Here is a 14,807-nt window from a genome sequence, read left to right on the forward strand (position 1 = left end):
GCCTGAGCCAGCCGGCATTTTCAGCTTCGCGTGAAAAGGGGCAGCTAGCCTTTTAGGGGAAACGTCATCCTCCACTCCACAGCCTAAGGCAAGCCACTGGCTCGATGGGCCTTTCAGTCCACAGAGGTCCTCCGGAAGCCCAGGCCTGGTTCACTGATGGTCTGGTGAACCCATGTCTTCTACGGGGCTTCTGTGGCCATTCAGTGTCAGTGCCAGCTGTGTGGAATGGAAAACAGATGTGGTCGCTCCTCTCAGGAGGCAGAACTCAAAACCGTCCTCACAGCTCCAGCCAGCAGGCCTGTGAATCTTGTCGTATTTTTACTGACTCTTGGGCTGTTGACAATGGCCTGGCTGTTTGGCCTTTCGGAAAACTACAGACTGGCAGATTAAACTATAGACTTCCCTCTTCGGGGCCACAAACCATGGAAACAAATCGTGGCTGTCGGTGGAACCACCTGAGTCACCATGTAGGTGCCCATGGTAAGGGTCCATTCTCTGATGAGACCGACCACTGGAATCAAGCTGTGGATTGGCCTGCACTGCCCAGGCCTGCCATTGAACCAGACACACAGCACTCCCACTGCCGTCGGGTGGGCACCAAGTAAAGGTCTCTGTGCTTCAGGTGCACCAGCTCTGACTGCATGCCAGGCCTGGGACTCTGCAGAGTGCCTCAGTGAGGGAGGCCCACAGCACAGGGAGAGGCAGGTGAGTCCGGGAAACTGACCCCTCCTGGGACTGCTGGCGGTGGCTCACCACAGTTGACTTGTCCAGTGTACAGTGCTGCCCTCTCAGTCCGATCCACTGACCCTGGCCAGACCGCTGTAGCCCTTTAAACTAACCTTCGTTATATTTCTGGGCATTTGCGGTCTGACAATGATAGGTCTTTGATCACAGTGGGCTCAAGCCACTCGAGGTATTTGATGGACCTTCCTCACTGCCCACCACCCACAGGCAACTGTTTTGTTGAGCACTGAACTAACTGCCTTTTCAAAAGTCACTTTAAAACAGTTTCTGACCCTCCCTCTATTGCCTGCCCCTGGTCCACCGGTGTTAGTAAGGCAGTGTGCTCACTAGATATGACCACTCTTAGAAAGCGATCATTTCTTCCTAACCTTACCATCGGGACTCATCAAGATGAAAAGGCGGGATGTTCTATAGACCTGTTCTGAGGGTTTGGGATTCCCTTGTAGGCACGATGGTTCTTTCTTTGTCCTAATGGCGCCCAGCAGGCCTGGTTGTTTCTCTTCTGGCGGCTGTCCAGCAAAACGGGAGCCTCCGGGATTCAAACTTAGTGCTGACTCAGTTTTTTAAAAGTATTAACTCTTTACACAATTTGTTAACATCACATTATTAAGTAATATCAAGCATGACAATCTGATTTTGAATTTCCCCCCAAGAATCTTGTCCCCCAAACTGAATAACAATTCTGTTGGACCCACAGTTCTGGAATTATGTCCCGAGGCGCCCCAGGGTGCTGCAGCAGCCAGGCCATAGAGTAAGTACCACAGACTATCTTAAATGTTTGAGGGAAACACAATGATACTCAGCATCTGTAGAACGCTGTGTGGACTATAAGTACAAAGTAGATCATGGTTTCAACATTAGATTGTTATCCTTTTAATAATGGTCTGCCTCTGCGTAGTAGGGTTTTCTGCGGTTGCTGTGATAAAAAGCAAGTACTGTATGAGTACCAGGAAATGGGGATGGCAGTGTCCAATCTTAATCCGAGGTTTGAGAAGTTGTACAACACCCAGGACATCCCCTCAGCAAATGACTGTGATGACTTAAACATAGAATCAAAGCCCTGGGCAGCGTGGCTCAGTTGTCTGGGCATCATCCCGCAAAATGGAAGGTCGCTGGTTGATTCCCGGTTATTAGGACACACGACTGGGTTAAATAAAAGTATTATCTTTTCTTTGAATTTACATGTATCATTTATGAAATGGCCACAAAGTTGTGAGAACATAAATATGTATTAAGGTATTTGGACTTGACAACTTAATAAATGGAACCCTTAGGTATTTCTTTTGTCCTGAGTTACTATGAAAAAAATTACTGGGACACTAGGAGCACAATGAGTTAAATTTTATAAAAATACCCTTTTTTCTGTTGTACCTGATTCTTATGGACAACAGGTCTGGGTGTGACAAATGGTAGATTTATAGTTACTGGAATGGGACACAGTGGAGGAAGAATAATGACTTAGGGAGGGACCACTTCAGTCCCCTGGGGGGCAGGAGGAAGCAAAGGAAGTTAATGATCTTGGTCTGTCAGAACTGCCCTGAAGCTTCTGGTTCTCTCCAATTGTTGCAAGCCCTTTAAACTGACTCGACTGCTGAGTCGGCCTTCCCCTGCCAGGTGGCGCTGGTATTGATTTGATCACCACTGTCTTTAATCTCAACTAGGAGTCTACTGGAGACAGCAGGGGTCAGTCCCAGCTCCTCCCCCTTCCTCAAAACACCTGCCAGCCCCTCCGGATCTCACCTCCACTTCCCCAGCCTTCGCGCAGTCATTCCCCTCGGTGACGGTGACGGACACATCCTTGAATGAGCTCTGTCTCCCTCCCTACATCATTCCTCCCACCCTCACTCCTGTTCTCTGGGATCACACTCCCCTGTAAAACCCTGACACGATGAAACCTGCGTGTGGGGCTCTGCTTTCTGAGAAGTCCAGGCTACGCCACCACCTGTTAGACCCTATTATTATCACTTCATTCAATCAACTCCTTTACCTATGATTTCTTTTTTTCATCTCAGACTTTCCTCCTGGGGTCATTTTTCTTCATTTTTGTGTTTTGACTGGACTTCCTGATTCTAAAGTATTGTATCTTTCATCAATTCTGAAAAATTCTCAGCCATTAACTCTTTAAGTATTGTCTTCCTCTTTTCTCCATATTATCTCCTTCTCAAACTCTGTTGGATTTTCTGTCACAACTGTGCTCTCCATGTCTCTCGGTCACTTTAGTATTTTCTATCTCCTTGTCTCTCTGTGCTACATTCTGGGCAATTCCTTCAGATTTGTCTTCTAATTCATGTCTCCTTTAAATTACGTGTATAATTTTCCAAGGCTTTAAATTTCCTCTGAATAGTTAATTTCAATTTTTATACTGCTCATTTTTAGAACTTCTATCTTTTTCAATCTGCCTAATAAATTGACAGCCTTTGTTCTTTACTCATGGTTTAATTGCCACTTTTATTTCTTAAAACATGTTAAAAATGTGTATATATTCTGTGTCCAGTGACTCTTTTCTGGGATCTCTGTGGGTCTGGTCCTGTTCACCGTAGTGTCTGTTTCTTAATGTGAGTTTTAAAAATAGATTTATTAAGCTATATTTTACATATCATAAAATTTACTGTATTCAAGTGTACAATTCAATAATTTGGGGTAAATTTAATGAATGGTACAGACATCACCATAAACCAGTTTTAAAGCATTTTCATCCCCCTAATAAAATCCCTCAGGCCCATTAACAGGTCCTCTTCATTCTCACTCCCAGCCCCAGGCAACCACTATTCTTCATCCTGTCTCTGTACATTTGTCTCTTGCAAGCTTTTCATATAAATGGAATCATGCAACATATGGTCCCTTGTGCGTGGCTTCATTCTATAGCATAGCATAGTAGTCTGTTCCCTTTTATTGCTGAATCTGTCCACTGTGTGAGTATACCACATTTTGTTATCCACGCACCAGCTGATGGACATTTAGGTTGCTTTTGGGTGTTGACTCCAATCCATAATGCTGATATGAACACTTGCATGCAAATTTTGTGGTAATGTATGTTTTCATTTCTCTTAAGTAATCATCATGAAGTGGAAGTTTTTATTCCTACAATAATTTTTGGCTTAACTTTTTGAGAAACTGCCAAATGTTTCCCAAAGTGGTTGCGCCATTTTACATTCCCAGCAGCCATGTATTAGGATTCCAGATTTTGCCACATCTGTTTCATATCAGTCTCAGCCTGTCTCGTGGCCAGTCCCCACAGACAGTTCCCTGATCAGAGCCAAAGTTGTAGTTGGCCCTGCCCTTGTGGTTCCTGCTGCAGTGGCAAGATGCACCTCAGCAACAACCACCAGGGCACTTGGAAAAAGCAGGGTTTATGACTCACAAGTCCTGGAGGACAGGGGAAGGGAGTGAAGACCTGGGGCTCTGCCTTTATTAGGGTGGAGGGTGGGGGGCCTAGGGTTTCACAGGTTCGCTCTTTATTGGCAAATTTAAAACATAAGAGCAGGAATTAGGGTCCGGGAAGGGAAAAGCCGGAGCATTCAAGAGATCAGTTATCTAAAAAAAAAAAAAAAATCAGTTATCTAGGTTGCCCAGGGATTTCTAAAAGGGGGACTTCATAGGTGGGGCAGCCTAGTTCTTTATCTAGTTGTGTAGCTGACAATATGTTTATTCAGGATGGATCTCTTTGAACTGTGTGCCTCAGCAATCAAAAGTTCAATTTCAGGGACTTCCACTGCAACATCCTTGCTGATGGTTATTATTGTATTTGTCAGCTATTGCTGCCATACCAAAAATCACAAATGGGGCAGCTAAAGTAACAGACATTTATTCATTTTACAGTTTCTGAGGATAGAAGTCCATGACCACGGTGCTAGTGAATTCGATTTCTGGTGAGGGCTCTCCTCCTGGCTCATAGACAGCCACCTTCTTGCTGTGTCCTCACATGGCCTTTCCTCTTTGTTCCCATGGAGAGAGAGAGAGATCTCTAGTGTCTGTTCCTCTTATAAAGACATCAGTCCTTTTGGAATAGAGTCCTACCTTTATGACCTTATTTAACTTTAATTAATGCCTGATAGGCCCTGTCTCCAAATACAGCCACGTTGGGGGTTAGGCTTCAACAGATGAATTTGGGGGGCACGCAATTCAGTCCATAGCATTCTGCCTTCTGATCCCCTCAAATTTGTGTCCTTTCCACATCAAAATACATTTACCCCCAAAGCTTTAACCCATTCTGTCATGAATTCCAAGGCGAAAGTCTCATCTAGGTAACAAAATCAGGTGTGGGTGAGAGCTGAGCTATGCACCATCTTGAGGCAATGTTGCACCGCAGCTGTGAACCTGTGAGGAGAAACCAGCTTTGCTCCTGGACCTGTGGTAGCCCTGCGAATCTCTGAGGCACCTTAGGGGTGATTCTCCCTTTTTCTTAAAGGGTAAAACATGATGAATAGCTCTATTGTCCTGTCCTGTAGAGTCCCAGAAGTCCCAAATCCTCCCTTTAGAAAACCTTCCTTTACTTCAGCCAGCATCTGTCCCTTTGGCCCAAAATGGCAGTGTTTCTGCCAGTACAATCCCATCCCGGCTCCTAGCTTCTGCAGAGGGGGCTGGTTAACTCCACGGCTAATCATGGATAATCTCTTAATGGAGTGATTGTTTAGCCACACGCTTGGTGTTCTCTCCAGAACAAACTTTCTTGTTCTTCCAACATGGACAGGCTGAGGACTTCCCAAATCTTCAAGTTCTGCTTTCTGTTTCCTTAATCTTCCTTTCCATTTCTCTCTCTCCTCTTGCATTTTATGAGAAGCAGTAAGGAGAAGCCAGGTCAACACCTTCAATACTTTGATTAGAAATCTCCTCAGCTCAATATCCAAGTTTGTGGCTTGTGAGTTCTATGTTTCACAAAACACCAGACAGAACACAATTCAGTTAGGTCCTTTGCCACTTACAACAGGTATCACCTTTCCTCCAGTTTCCGATGGCATGTTCCTCACTTACGGCCGAGCTCTCACCAGAAATACTGTTAATGGCCATATTCCTACCAACAGTCCCTGCAGGCAATCTAGGCTGTTTTTAGCAGGCATCTAAAAACTCTTCCAGTCTATCCCTATCGACCATTCCAAAGCCACTTCCATGTTTTTATGTATTTGCGACATCAGTGCCCCACTTCACAGTATCAAACTATATTGGTCGGGGTTCTCCAGAAAAACGTAACCATTAGGATTGTAGGGGAATAACAAACTTTCCTCTGCTCTCAAGGTTCTCCTGTCTGGTTGGTCTAATAATCACATACAGACATGAAACAGATTAGAAAGAGAAGATAACCAAATTAGTATGTGTGTATGTAGGGGGACCCCCACATACAGAAGAGAGTCAGAGACCCCACCTGAATGAGAGGTTCAGAGATAGAAAGGGGCTTGAGGTATATAAGACATCTTGAGCTAGGGATGAGGAGATGCACCTGGGGGGCTTCAAAGGGTCATCACAGGTTGACAAGAAGAACAGACATTTGGTAAAGAGAAGTTTGCCCTGCCCTATAGATAGGTCAAAAGAGGTTGTCTCTGATGATCTCCCATTATGGGCAAGCCCCCTGATTCCAGTTCTTTCAGGTAATTAGTTAAGTGAGGGGCAGAAGTTTTTCTTGAGCCTGCAACAAAAGTTGCCTTTAGCTCAAAACAATCTGCATGCCACAGAGACACATCTTGGAGTGACTCGTTCTGGACCCCCACATGATATGTAAAGAATTGGCTCAGGTGGTTATGGAGGCTGACTAGTCCTAAGATCTGCAGAATGAGCTGACAAACTGGGGCCTCGGGAGAGTCATGGTGCAGTTTCAGTCCAAGTGAGCAGGTCAGAGAACAGGAGAGCTGGTGGTGGTGTTTCTCTAAAGGCTGGCAAGCTCAAGGGCCAGGGCGAGTCAGTGCTTTAGTGTGTTCCAGTAAAAAAAAACCCCTAATTTTCCAGTTCTAAGGCAGTCAGATAGGAGGAATTCCCTCTTATTCCAGAGAGGATCAGCCTTTTTGTTCTATTCAAGCCTGCAATTGATTGGATGAGGCCCACCCACACTGAGGAGGGGAATCTGCTTCACTGGTCTCCAGATTCAAGTGTTAATTTCATCCAGAAACACCCTCCAAGAAACACTCAGAACAGTTTCTGTTCAAATATCTGGGCATCCCAAGGCCCAGTCCTGGTGGTGTATACATTTAACCATCACAGTTACTGTCTGTCATCTTACAGCCACTCTAGTGGGTGTGAAGAGAGATCTCACTGTGGTCTTCATTTGCATTTCCCTAACTGTTAATGGTGTTGGGCACATTTTCATGTAGTTAATAGTGATTTGTATCTTTTCTTTTATGAAAAATAAGTTCATATCCACTGCCCACTTTTTTAATTGGGTTGTTTGTCTTTTTCTTTCTTTAAAAAAAATTATTTATTTATTTTAGACAGAGGGGAAGGGAGGGAGGAAGAGGGAGAGAAACATCAATATGCAGTTGCCTCTCACTCACCCCCTACTGGGGACCTGACTTGGCCAGCAACCCAGGCATGTGCCCTGACTGGGAATCAAACTGGTGACCCTTTGGTTCACAGGCTGGAGCTCAATCCACTGAGCCACATCAGCCAGGGCTGTCTTTTTCTTATTGAACTTAATGTATGTTTTGATTTTTCTTGTGAGCTCATATTAACTGACATTTTTTAATGTGGTAGCTTTGGGAGCCAGGTTGAGGGTGTATTTCTCCTGGAAGGATCAGAATTTACCTCTGCCTGGAATCCAGAGGCACTATAGACATAGGTCCACTTTCAATTAAATCCTCCCTGTAATTTCTAAGCCAAACAGGTGTGATATTCTTCCTTAATCTTTCTGTGGCCCTGGTGACTGTGTTTTCTGAATGACAACAACAACAGAGTCAAAATATATGGTCAGAATGGAAGTACTTATGGGGACCAAGGGCCAGAGTGTTTGAAGTCACGAGTACCTGGGAAACCCAAACTGCATGTAGCTATAGGACCATCTTCATCCTGAGTTTTCAAGCCTGGCAGGATCAGGTGGACAGAATTTCATGTTATGAAAATATCATCTACAATTTAATTTGAAATACTTTAACAGCACAATATGTGTGTGTTGTTCTTAATCGATATCCTAGTGATGGTAAAATAACAGTGGAAGTGCCCTGATGAGGAATACAAACTCCAGGAGAGGTTGATTAGCTGTTGAGGTTCTAAGTAGGTGTCCACTCTTTAGAGAGCTTTGAACAGCTTTATCTCCAATCAACGCTGAGACTGTATAGGTTTTCCTTTGGTTAAATAAACAGTATGTGTGGTGTACCAATTGGCAACAAATACTGTGCAGAGGTCACCTACTCCTTCATGACAGGATGTAGAAACCTAGGGACCGCAATGCATATATGCCCTTTGTAATGGTGCTCTGGTTTAGAGGACAAAACCGATGGCTTCGTAAAATTATTTGAGGATTGCTATTGTGAAGATCTATTAAATCCTGCCCCTAAAATATTACTTCCCAAGTACGGAATGAATCTTTTATGAAAGGTTTGGTAAGAGTACTTAGAACCACAGGGAGCTGGGGCTTTATCAAGGTTACAGAACAGTTTATATAACTGTTTTTGAGTGTACTTGCTATTAAGTGTTTGCATGAACAACAGAATAATTCTGCCTATATGTTATTATAACAAAGTTGTGCAGTAGGACTTACACTATTATGACATAGCGTTAAACGAATAACATCTACAAAAAGTGACAGAGGTATTCTGCTAATAGATTCCTGCTTTGAAAATCCTCCTGCTCCAATAATTTTCAAACTCTATTGTGATTTGGGAAGGAGAGGAGAGTCCTTGGCTGAACGCATTAAAACAAGGGATGAGATAGCTGAGGCTTGGAAAAGGCTTCTGCTGTACACCATGCAGAGCATTTGCACGTCTCTACGTCTCTACAGCGTAAGCCAGGATCTCTGAAGCTTGACTCCAACCACCTCAGACAAACGGGGTTTGGAGAGCGGTGCAATTATTTGCCAAAATGGTTGGGAGATGGGGAGAAATCTTTATTTCTTCGGGTAAAAATATTCAATAATATCAGAATTAAACACCAATTTATATAACTTGAAGAAAACTCTTCTTGGCTCACAGATTTAGAAATCAATAAATAAGGACAGGCAACATTTATTGCAGGCAATCTACTCCTTGTGCTAAGTATTTTACACACATCATCTCATGAATGTACGTACATTTCCATACAATCCTATGAATGGATGCTTTATTCCTATTTTATATATAAATAAATTGAGGCGCGGAGTTCACGCATTAGGTGTTTGTAACCCAAGGTTACTCTTTTTTATCCACCACCTATATCCTTGTATCCTCTAACTGGAAAAAATGGGGCAAGTCAATTTCAACATGAGTGAGTGAGCTTAATCTGTTTACGGGAGTTGCCCACCGAAAGGGAGTCAGGATCTTTAAAATGTGACACAGTTCAATGCTTTGGTTCACTCCTAACTTGTGAACCCCCATTTCTAGCACCCTTTTGGTACAGACCCCCAGTAGAGTGAGGATGCTAGAAAGGGAGAGGCTCTTTTTGCAGGCGAGCCAATGAGATGGCTGGATCTTGTGAGCGGCACGTATTTGGCCAATGGGCTCTGTGCTGAGGCCTGCAAGGGGACCGGAAATTCGGGTCTTAGCATGTGGGTCCTTGGGTGTGGCGGCTGCTTTGAGTGCAGGGTACTTCTGAGCCCTGCAGAGCCAGGCGAGGGCTCGGGCCTTGGTGAGTGATCTCTGTGCGGGTGCGGAAAGGCCAAGGAGGCCGAGGTAGTGCCGGTACAAGGCCAGTGGGCTTCGGCTGTAGCTTGTGGTGGCGTGGTGGCCCTGCACGCCCACGGCGGACCCGACCTTCCCCCCAGAGGCGTGAGGGGCCTCGCACTCCCAGCGGGCTGGGAGCAGGAAGTGCTTATTTGAGGCTGCGTGTGGGGGCGGACGCAGGACCTCAGACCTCCAGGAGGTCTGAAGGCGGCCGCTGAGGAGGGAGGGGACTCTCGCGGTGTTTGAGTGTTCTCACGTGTTACTTGGACCGCGGTGGGCAGGACCTCGGGTTTGGGGGATGGTGCTTTGCCCTGAGGTGGAAGGCGGGTAGAATTGGCCTTTGGGGATGGGGCGGGGGCTCCCTTCCGCCTAGGCCCGGGACCTAATGGCACAGCCAGGAGCTCGCACCTGGAGGCGGGAAGGTAGGCCTCGCCTGGGACCTTTCCTTTTTCGACCTTACAGTGCTCGCTAATCAAAGAAGGGCCTTCTGGACGGGGCACCAACCTCTGTTATCATGGTGACAGGGTGGGGGGGGGGGAGTGGGGAAAGAGGAAGATTCCAGAAATCCTTAATAGGTAGGTGTTATAGCGCTTCTCAGTGTGTCCCAGAACTGATTGTTCTGGATTACACAGGTGGTGCTGGAAGGTGTGAGCCGAAAGGCCAGACTAACTGAAAAGGAGTTTAAGAAATTAAAGGGGAGAGTCTTCGAGAAAGGGAGACATATCCTGTTTTTTTAGTGTAAAAGAGTAGCTGAGTTAAAAATCTGTGAGTCAGATCCCGGACCCTCCACCTATCGTATTGGCTTAAGAATTGTGTGTCGGTCTTGTCTACGTGCGTGATCCGATTTCTCCGTAGCTAACACATAGCACAGGTTTGCAAAAGCTACGAAGAAGCTTTTGTTTTCAGTTAAGAAAGGTTCCTTCGGGATCAGGGGTGGGTCAGGACAAAGAAGGAAGACTCTTTAAGAAGGATTCCTGAAATCTGTAGGTTATATAGTGATTTTGAAGAGTGCACCTGATATTTGGGAGGTGGGAAGAGCCTCATTCTGTTACCTCGGTGAGAAAAGTGTTAAATCTCCCTGACATTCAGCAGGTATTGTAGGCTCAAAGCAGAAAGGGTCTGTACCCTGGAGACCTCAGTTTAGTGGAGTTTGAAAAGTTTAATAGGAAGGAATGGGACCAGATGCAGAGAAGCTACTAAGGAGATCAAAAAGGAGGTGGAATAATGTAATGTGATAATAAGCTGGCAAAAATTAGCTCTCTGGTAAAGGAAAAAGGCCAAAAACAAAGCAAACCCATAAGTATTTGTTGACATTACAGTATGTCTGTGTTAACTATTAATTTTCTTACGCTCACACATAAACTGTACTTCTGTCTAAAACGGGTAGTTAACATATGGGACTGAGCTCTCCAAGGGGTTGTTTGGGTAGGAAACAGGAAAATTCAAGGAGGACTTAGCCTCTAAGGGATTGCTAATGGGGAGTGTTTAGAATTTTCTGGGCTAAATAGAAAGTTTTGATGTGAACATGATATAGGTTGTATCACTGGTCTGACCAAAAGTAAGTCTGTGTTTAATACATTGTGAGTCTGTCTTGAAGGAAAAGGAAAACGATTGGGAATCTTTAATCTTTGTAAAATGCTGGCAGGTAATTAACCAGAACAGGATCGACACACGTGTTCTCTACAGCCTTGCAATGGATCCTGTCCGACCACCCTTCAGGGGCCCTTCGCCTGGGCACCCATTTGAGTGTGTACGGATGCCCGGCTCTTGGCCACAAGCTCCTAAACCTTTGGCCTCCACTATGGGCAGAGCAAGACCTGTAGGCAGAGGCTGCCTGTTTGGAAAACCGGAGGAGCCAAGCTCACAGAGCGGGCTTGTGCAAAGGGTAAGGCCATGGCAGACACATAGTAGCAGCATGTAGTTTATCATCGGAGAAAGTAATGGATCTCAAAGTGCTTACAAAACTGGGAAGGCCTATATGTGAAAATGAGGGTGGGTTGGTTTGTTTGGGTTTTTTCCCCCGTTTAACAAGTAGTTGCATCTTCTGAGCATATATTTCAAATTCTAGTTGTGAGTCTAGAAAAAGTGCTTCATGATGAATGCCAAATGGATTTGGGTAAATGCCTTAGTCCTCTAGCTTATATAAATACACATATACATATAAATATATAAAGGATAGGTTTAAAGATACATCCTTTTGCTCTTCCCGAGTGTTTAGATTTTTACCCTGGATTTAGCTTTGCAGTATTAGCAGCCACTCCTGCCTCTGAGGTAGTAATTGTTAAGAATTTTTTTTTAGAAGGCTCTTTGCCTAAATCTTTAAAAAAAAAAAGAAGATCTTCAGCTATTGCTACTGCTTGTATGTGCATTCTTAATCTCCTAATTATACAGAAATTTTAAGGTGGTATTTGCCTATAATTAATAAATCTCAAAGAATAAAGAGTTAGCAAATATAGGAGAACACAGTTATGACAATTTTAAATAGAGTTGACAGTGTCAAATATAATGTTCCGTAAAAAGAAAATTTGATGACAGTAATCTTGTATTGTTGCTTGGATGATTTGCTGGGGTCCGTGCGGCAGTCTGAACTAGTGTAACGGCAGTAAACCTTAAGACTGCTGCAGGAAAGCAGTAGGAAGTTTTGTTGGTGGGTGTTAAAAATAACCCCGTATACCTTGAAATGATCCAGCTTTTTTGAAAATTTATTAACCAATATACTCATTTCCTCCTGAGTGTACTGGTCCACCTTGGGTATACTGGAAATAAACCAGAAAAATATAAAAGTTAATTCTGTTACACTATATATCAAATCATGGACTTTAGCTATTTATGCTTAAAAACCTAATATTGACATAGTTACTACATGCTTTTTTAAAAACTAAGTATTTAAACATTTTAATGAGATTTTTATTCTTTATTGTAACATTTATAGAATTTAAAGATGACTTTTATTATTTGCCAAAACTTTAAGAAAACTATCGGTGTTTCTGGGGCTTTAAACTGTATCTTGGAATGACTTTATTCTTTGACTTTCCATAGGAATCCGTGGGTTTGGTCTCCATGTTCCAAGGACTAGGCCTTGAAACAGAGTCCCAGACCCCTGTGAAACAGGCAGTGCCTTCTTTAGGTATGTGGAAAACTAACTTGAGAAAATGTGGTAGTATGTATGATCGCTTTATTCTTAAATTCATACAGTTTATCTTCAGAAAAATAACTATACAACATATTCAACTCACAGTCATAGCTGGGGTTTGATCCTTCCGTTCAGGCAGAGGCATTTTAGGCCGAGGCTTGTCTGTCAGTGTGGTGCACAAGGAAAAAGAAGAACCCCGTCCTGCTTTTCTGGACCCGTCAGTGTTGGCAGCTGGGGATAGCAAGATGGCAGAGGCTTCCATTGGTTGGAATAGGTGGGTAAAGGTTCCTTCTCAGGAAATTGTCAAATTCAGATGAAGTATCTCTGTAAGTCCAAAGGGTGACCTTAAAAAGGTTGTATTGCCCTGGCCAAGTGGCTTGGTTGGTTGGAGCATTGTCCCGTACACCAAGGCACTGCAGATTTGATTCCCAGTTCGGGCATGTGCCTGGGTTATGGGTTCTATCCCTGGTGGGGTCTCATTCAGGAGGCAACTGATAGATGTTTCTCTCTCTCTCTCCCCCTTTCTCTCTCTCTAAAGTCGATAAATCCTTGGGTGAGGACTAAAAAAATTGTTTTTATATAAAAAAATTAAATGAAAAGGTTATATTATCTCACAAACTGCATGGTTTTATATTAAACAATGAATACTTTCCAAGAGTAGTCTGCAGCTACTGATTCAGGTGGTCATTGGAAAATGGCAAAAAGATAGTTCTCCACTGGGTACTTCACAACTTCATGTGACCTCTGAAGAAGTTAACCTGTTGCAGTGGTTCTTTAATCTAAGGGAGTCAAACTCCCACCTCGATTCTGCAATGAAAGTTTGGCCCTGACAGACAGTATTAGTAGCAGTTGGTGACTGAGTCAAGTTGGCGTATTGGTCTTGGAGAGAATCCCAAGGCTTTCATCCCTCTTGCTGACTCCCCCAGGAAGAGAATGTGGACTTTAGGTGGGACAGAGGTAGAAGCATGATTCAGAAGGTCCCGATTTGCTTCTTTTCAACTTTTCAGAATGCTTGGAAGAGGGAGTTTGGACATGCCTGCGTTGCCATTGGGAAGAGCAGCAGGTGGCATAGGCAGAGGCGTGTACAAGGCGCCTGGTGCTGTCAGCGTGCCTTCTTGCGGTCCTGCCCGGCAGCCATCACTGCCAGTGCTGCCCCTGTCCTCGCTACACTCTCTGGATCGCCTTCCACTGGGGACTGCAGGACACCAAAAAAAGTAAGCCAGGTACTCAGCTGTCTCTGCTTGGGAGTGAAGTGGGGGCGGCAGGGTTTTTCACAGTGTTATAAATGTTGTTTCTGTTGTGTCTGAAGTCCTCCATGGGTGGTGGGTGCTGCAAGGTTGTTGGCTCTGTTTTTTCATTCATGGGGAGAAGGACCAACAGGTGGGGCAATCCCTGCTGAAGGGAAATAGGATTAGTGATACACAGACAGTATGTACCAGAGAGTGGACTTGTGACTTCCCATTTCCTTCCTTGTTCCCCTGTAGACAGTTCTTTGTCATGGTGAAGATAAGGAAATCACTTAGGAAAAATATCACGCACTTCATTTTTCTGTATATAATTCTTGTGTTCTTAGTTAGCTGGCCTAGTTTATTCTAGTGATACTACTTGGACAAATAGGGTGACCTTGCTTCTTTAGAGATTGCTACTAGCCCTCTGTCTGCCAGCTACTAGCCAGTTATCTACTAGCCTTCAAACTGGGCTTTTGTGTGCTTCAGTTCTTGCTTCGTGTATCTGTAAGCAAAGTGTAGAATATTACTTATCTGTTTGTGTGTTTGTGGTATGGGTTGTTTTGTTTGTTTGTTTTTGGTATGTGTGGGTGCTTTTGTTTTTTATTTTCCAGAGAGCTTTTTGTGAAGCAAGGATCAAAAGGAAAACCTCAACCTTTGGGATTGAACCTTATCAAAATACAGTGTCATAATGAAGCAGTTTATCAATATCATGTGACTTTCAGGTATTCACAGCTTTTTTCTCTGTATTGTTCCCTTCTTGGAGAGCAGTAATGAAATCTTTCACCTGGAATTACTAAATTTTTTTTGTATGATTCCTGATGAACTTCTCCCCTACCCCCAAAATAATGCATATATGAGGATCCTTGCAATAAGTTTAACATTAAAAAAATTTTTTTTTTGGCCCTGGCTGGTATGGCTCAGTGG

At 44.0% G+C, this 14,807-nt stretch overlaps 1 protein-coding gene across 4 annotated transcripts in view; it reads left to right on the forward strand.

Annotated features, from left to right (window-relative positions):
* Positions 1-14,807, forward strand: part of PIWIL2 (piwi like RNA-mediated gene silencing 2) — an 83,755-nt gene that overhangs the window by 18,768 nt on the left and 50,180 nt on the right. For all 4 annotated transcript variants that reach the window (XM_053910427.1, XM_071219233.1, XM_071219234.1 and 1 more), the window contains 5 exons: positions 11,167-11,406; positions 12,561-12,648; positions 12,790-12,928; positions 13,662-13,868; positions 14,495-14,605. In XM_053910427.1, the coding sequence (XP_053766402.1) occupies positions 11,215-11,406; positions 12,561-12,648; positions 12,790-12,928; positions 13,662-13,868; positions 14,495-14,605 (737 nt within the window). In that variant the 5' untranslated portion in view covers positions 11,167-11,214. The remainder of the gene's footprint in view (positions 1-11,166; positions 11,407-12,560; positions 12,649-12,789; positions 12,929-13,661; positions 13,869-14,494; positions 14,606-14,807) is intronic.

This window comes from Desmodus rotundus, chromosome 9 (genome assembly GCF_022682495.2).
Source record: "Desmodus rotundus isolate HL8 chromosome 9, HLdesRot8A.1, whole genome shotgun sequence".
Classification (NCBI taxonomy): Eukaryota; Metazoa; Chordata; class Mammalia; order Chiroptera; family Phyllostomidae; genus Desmodus; species Desmodus rotundus.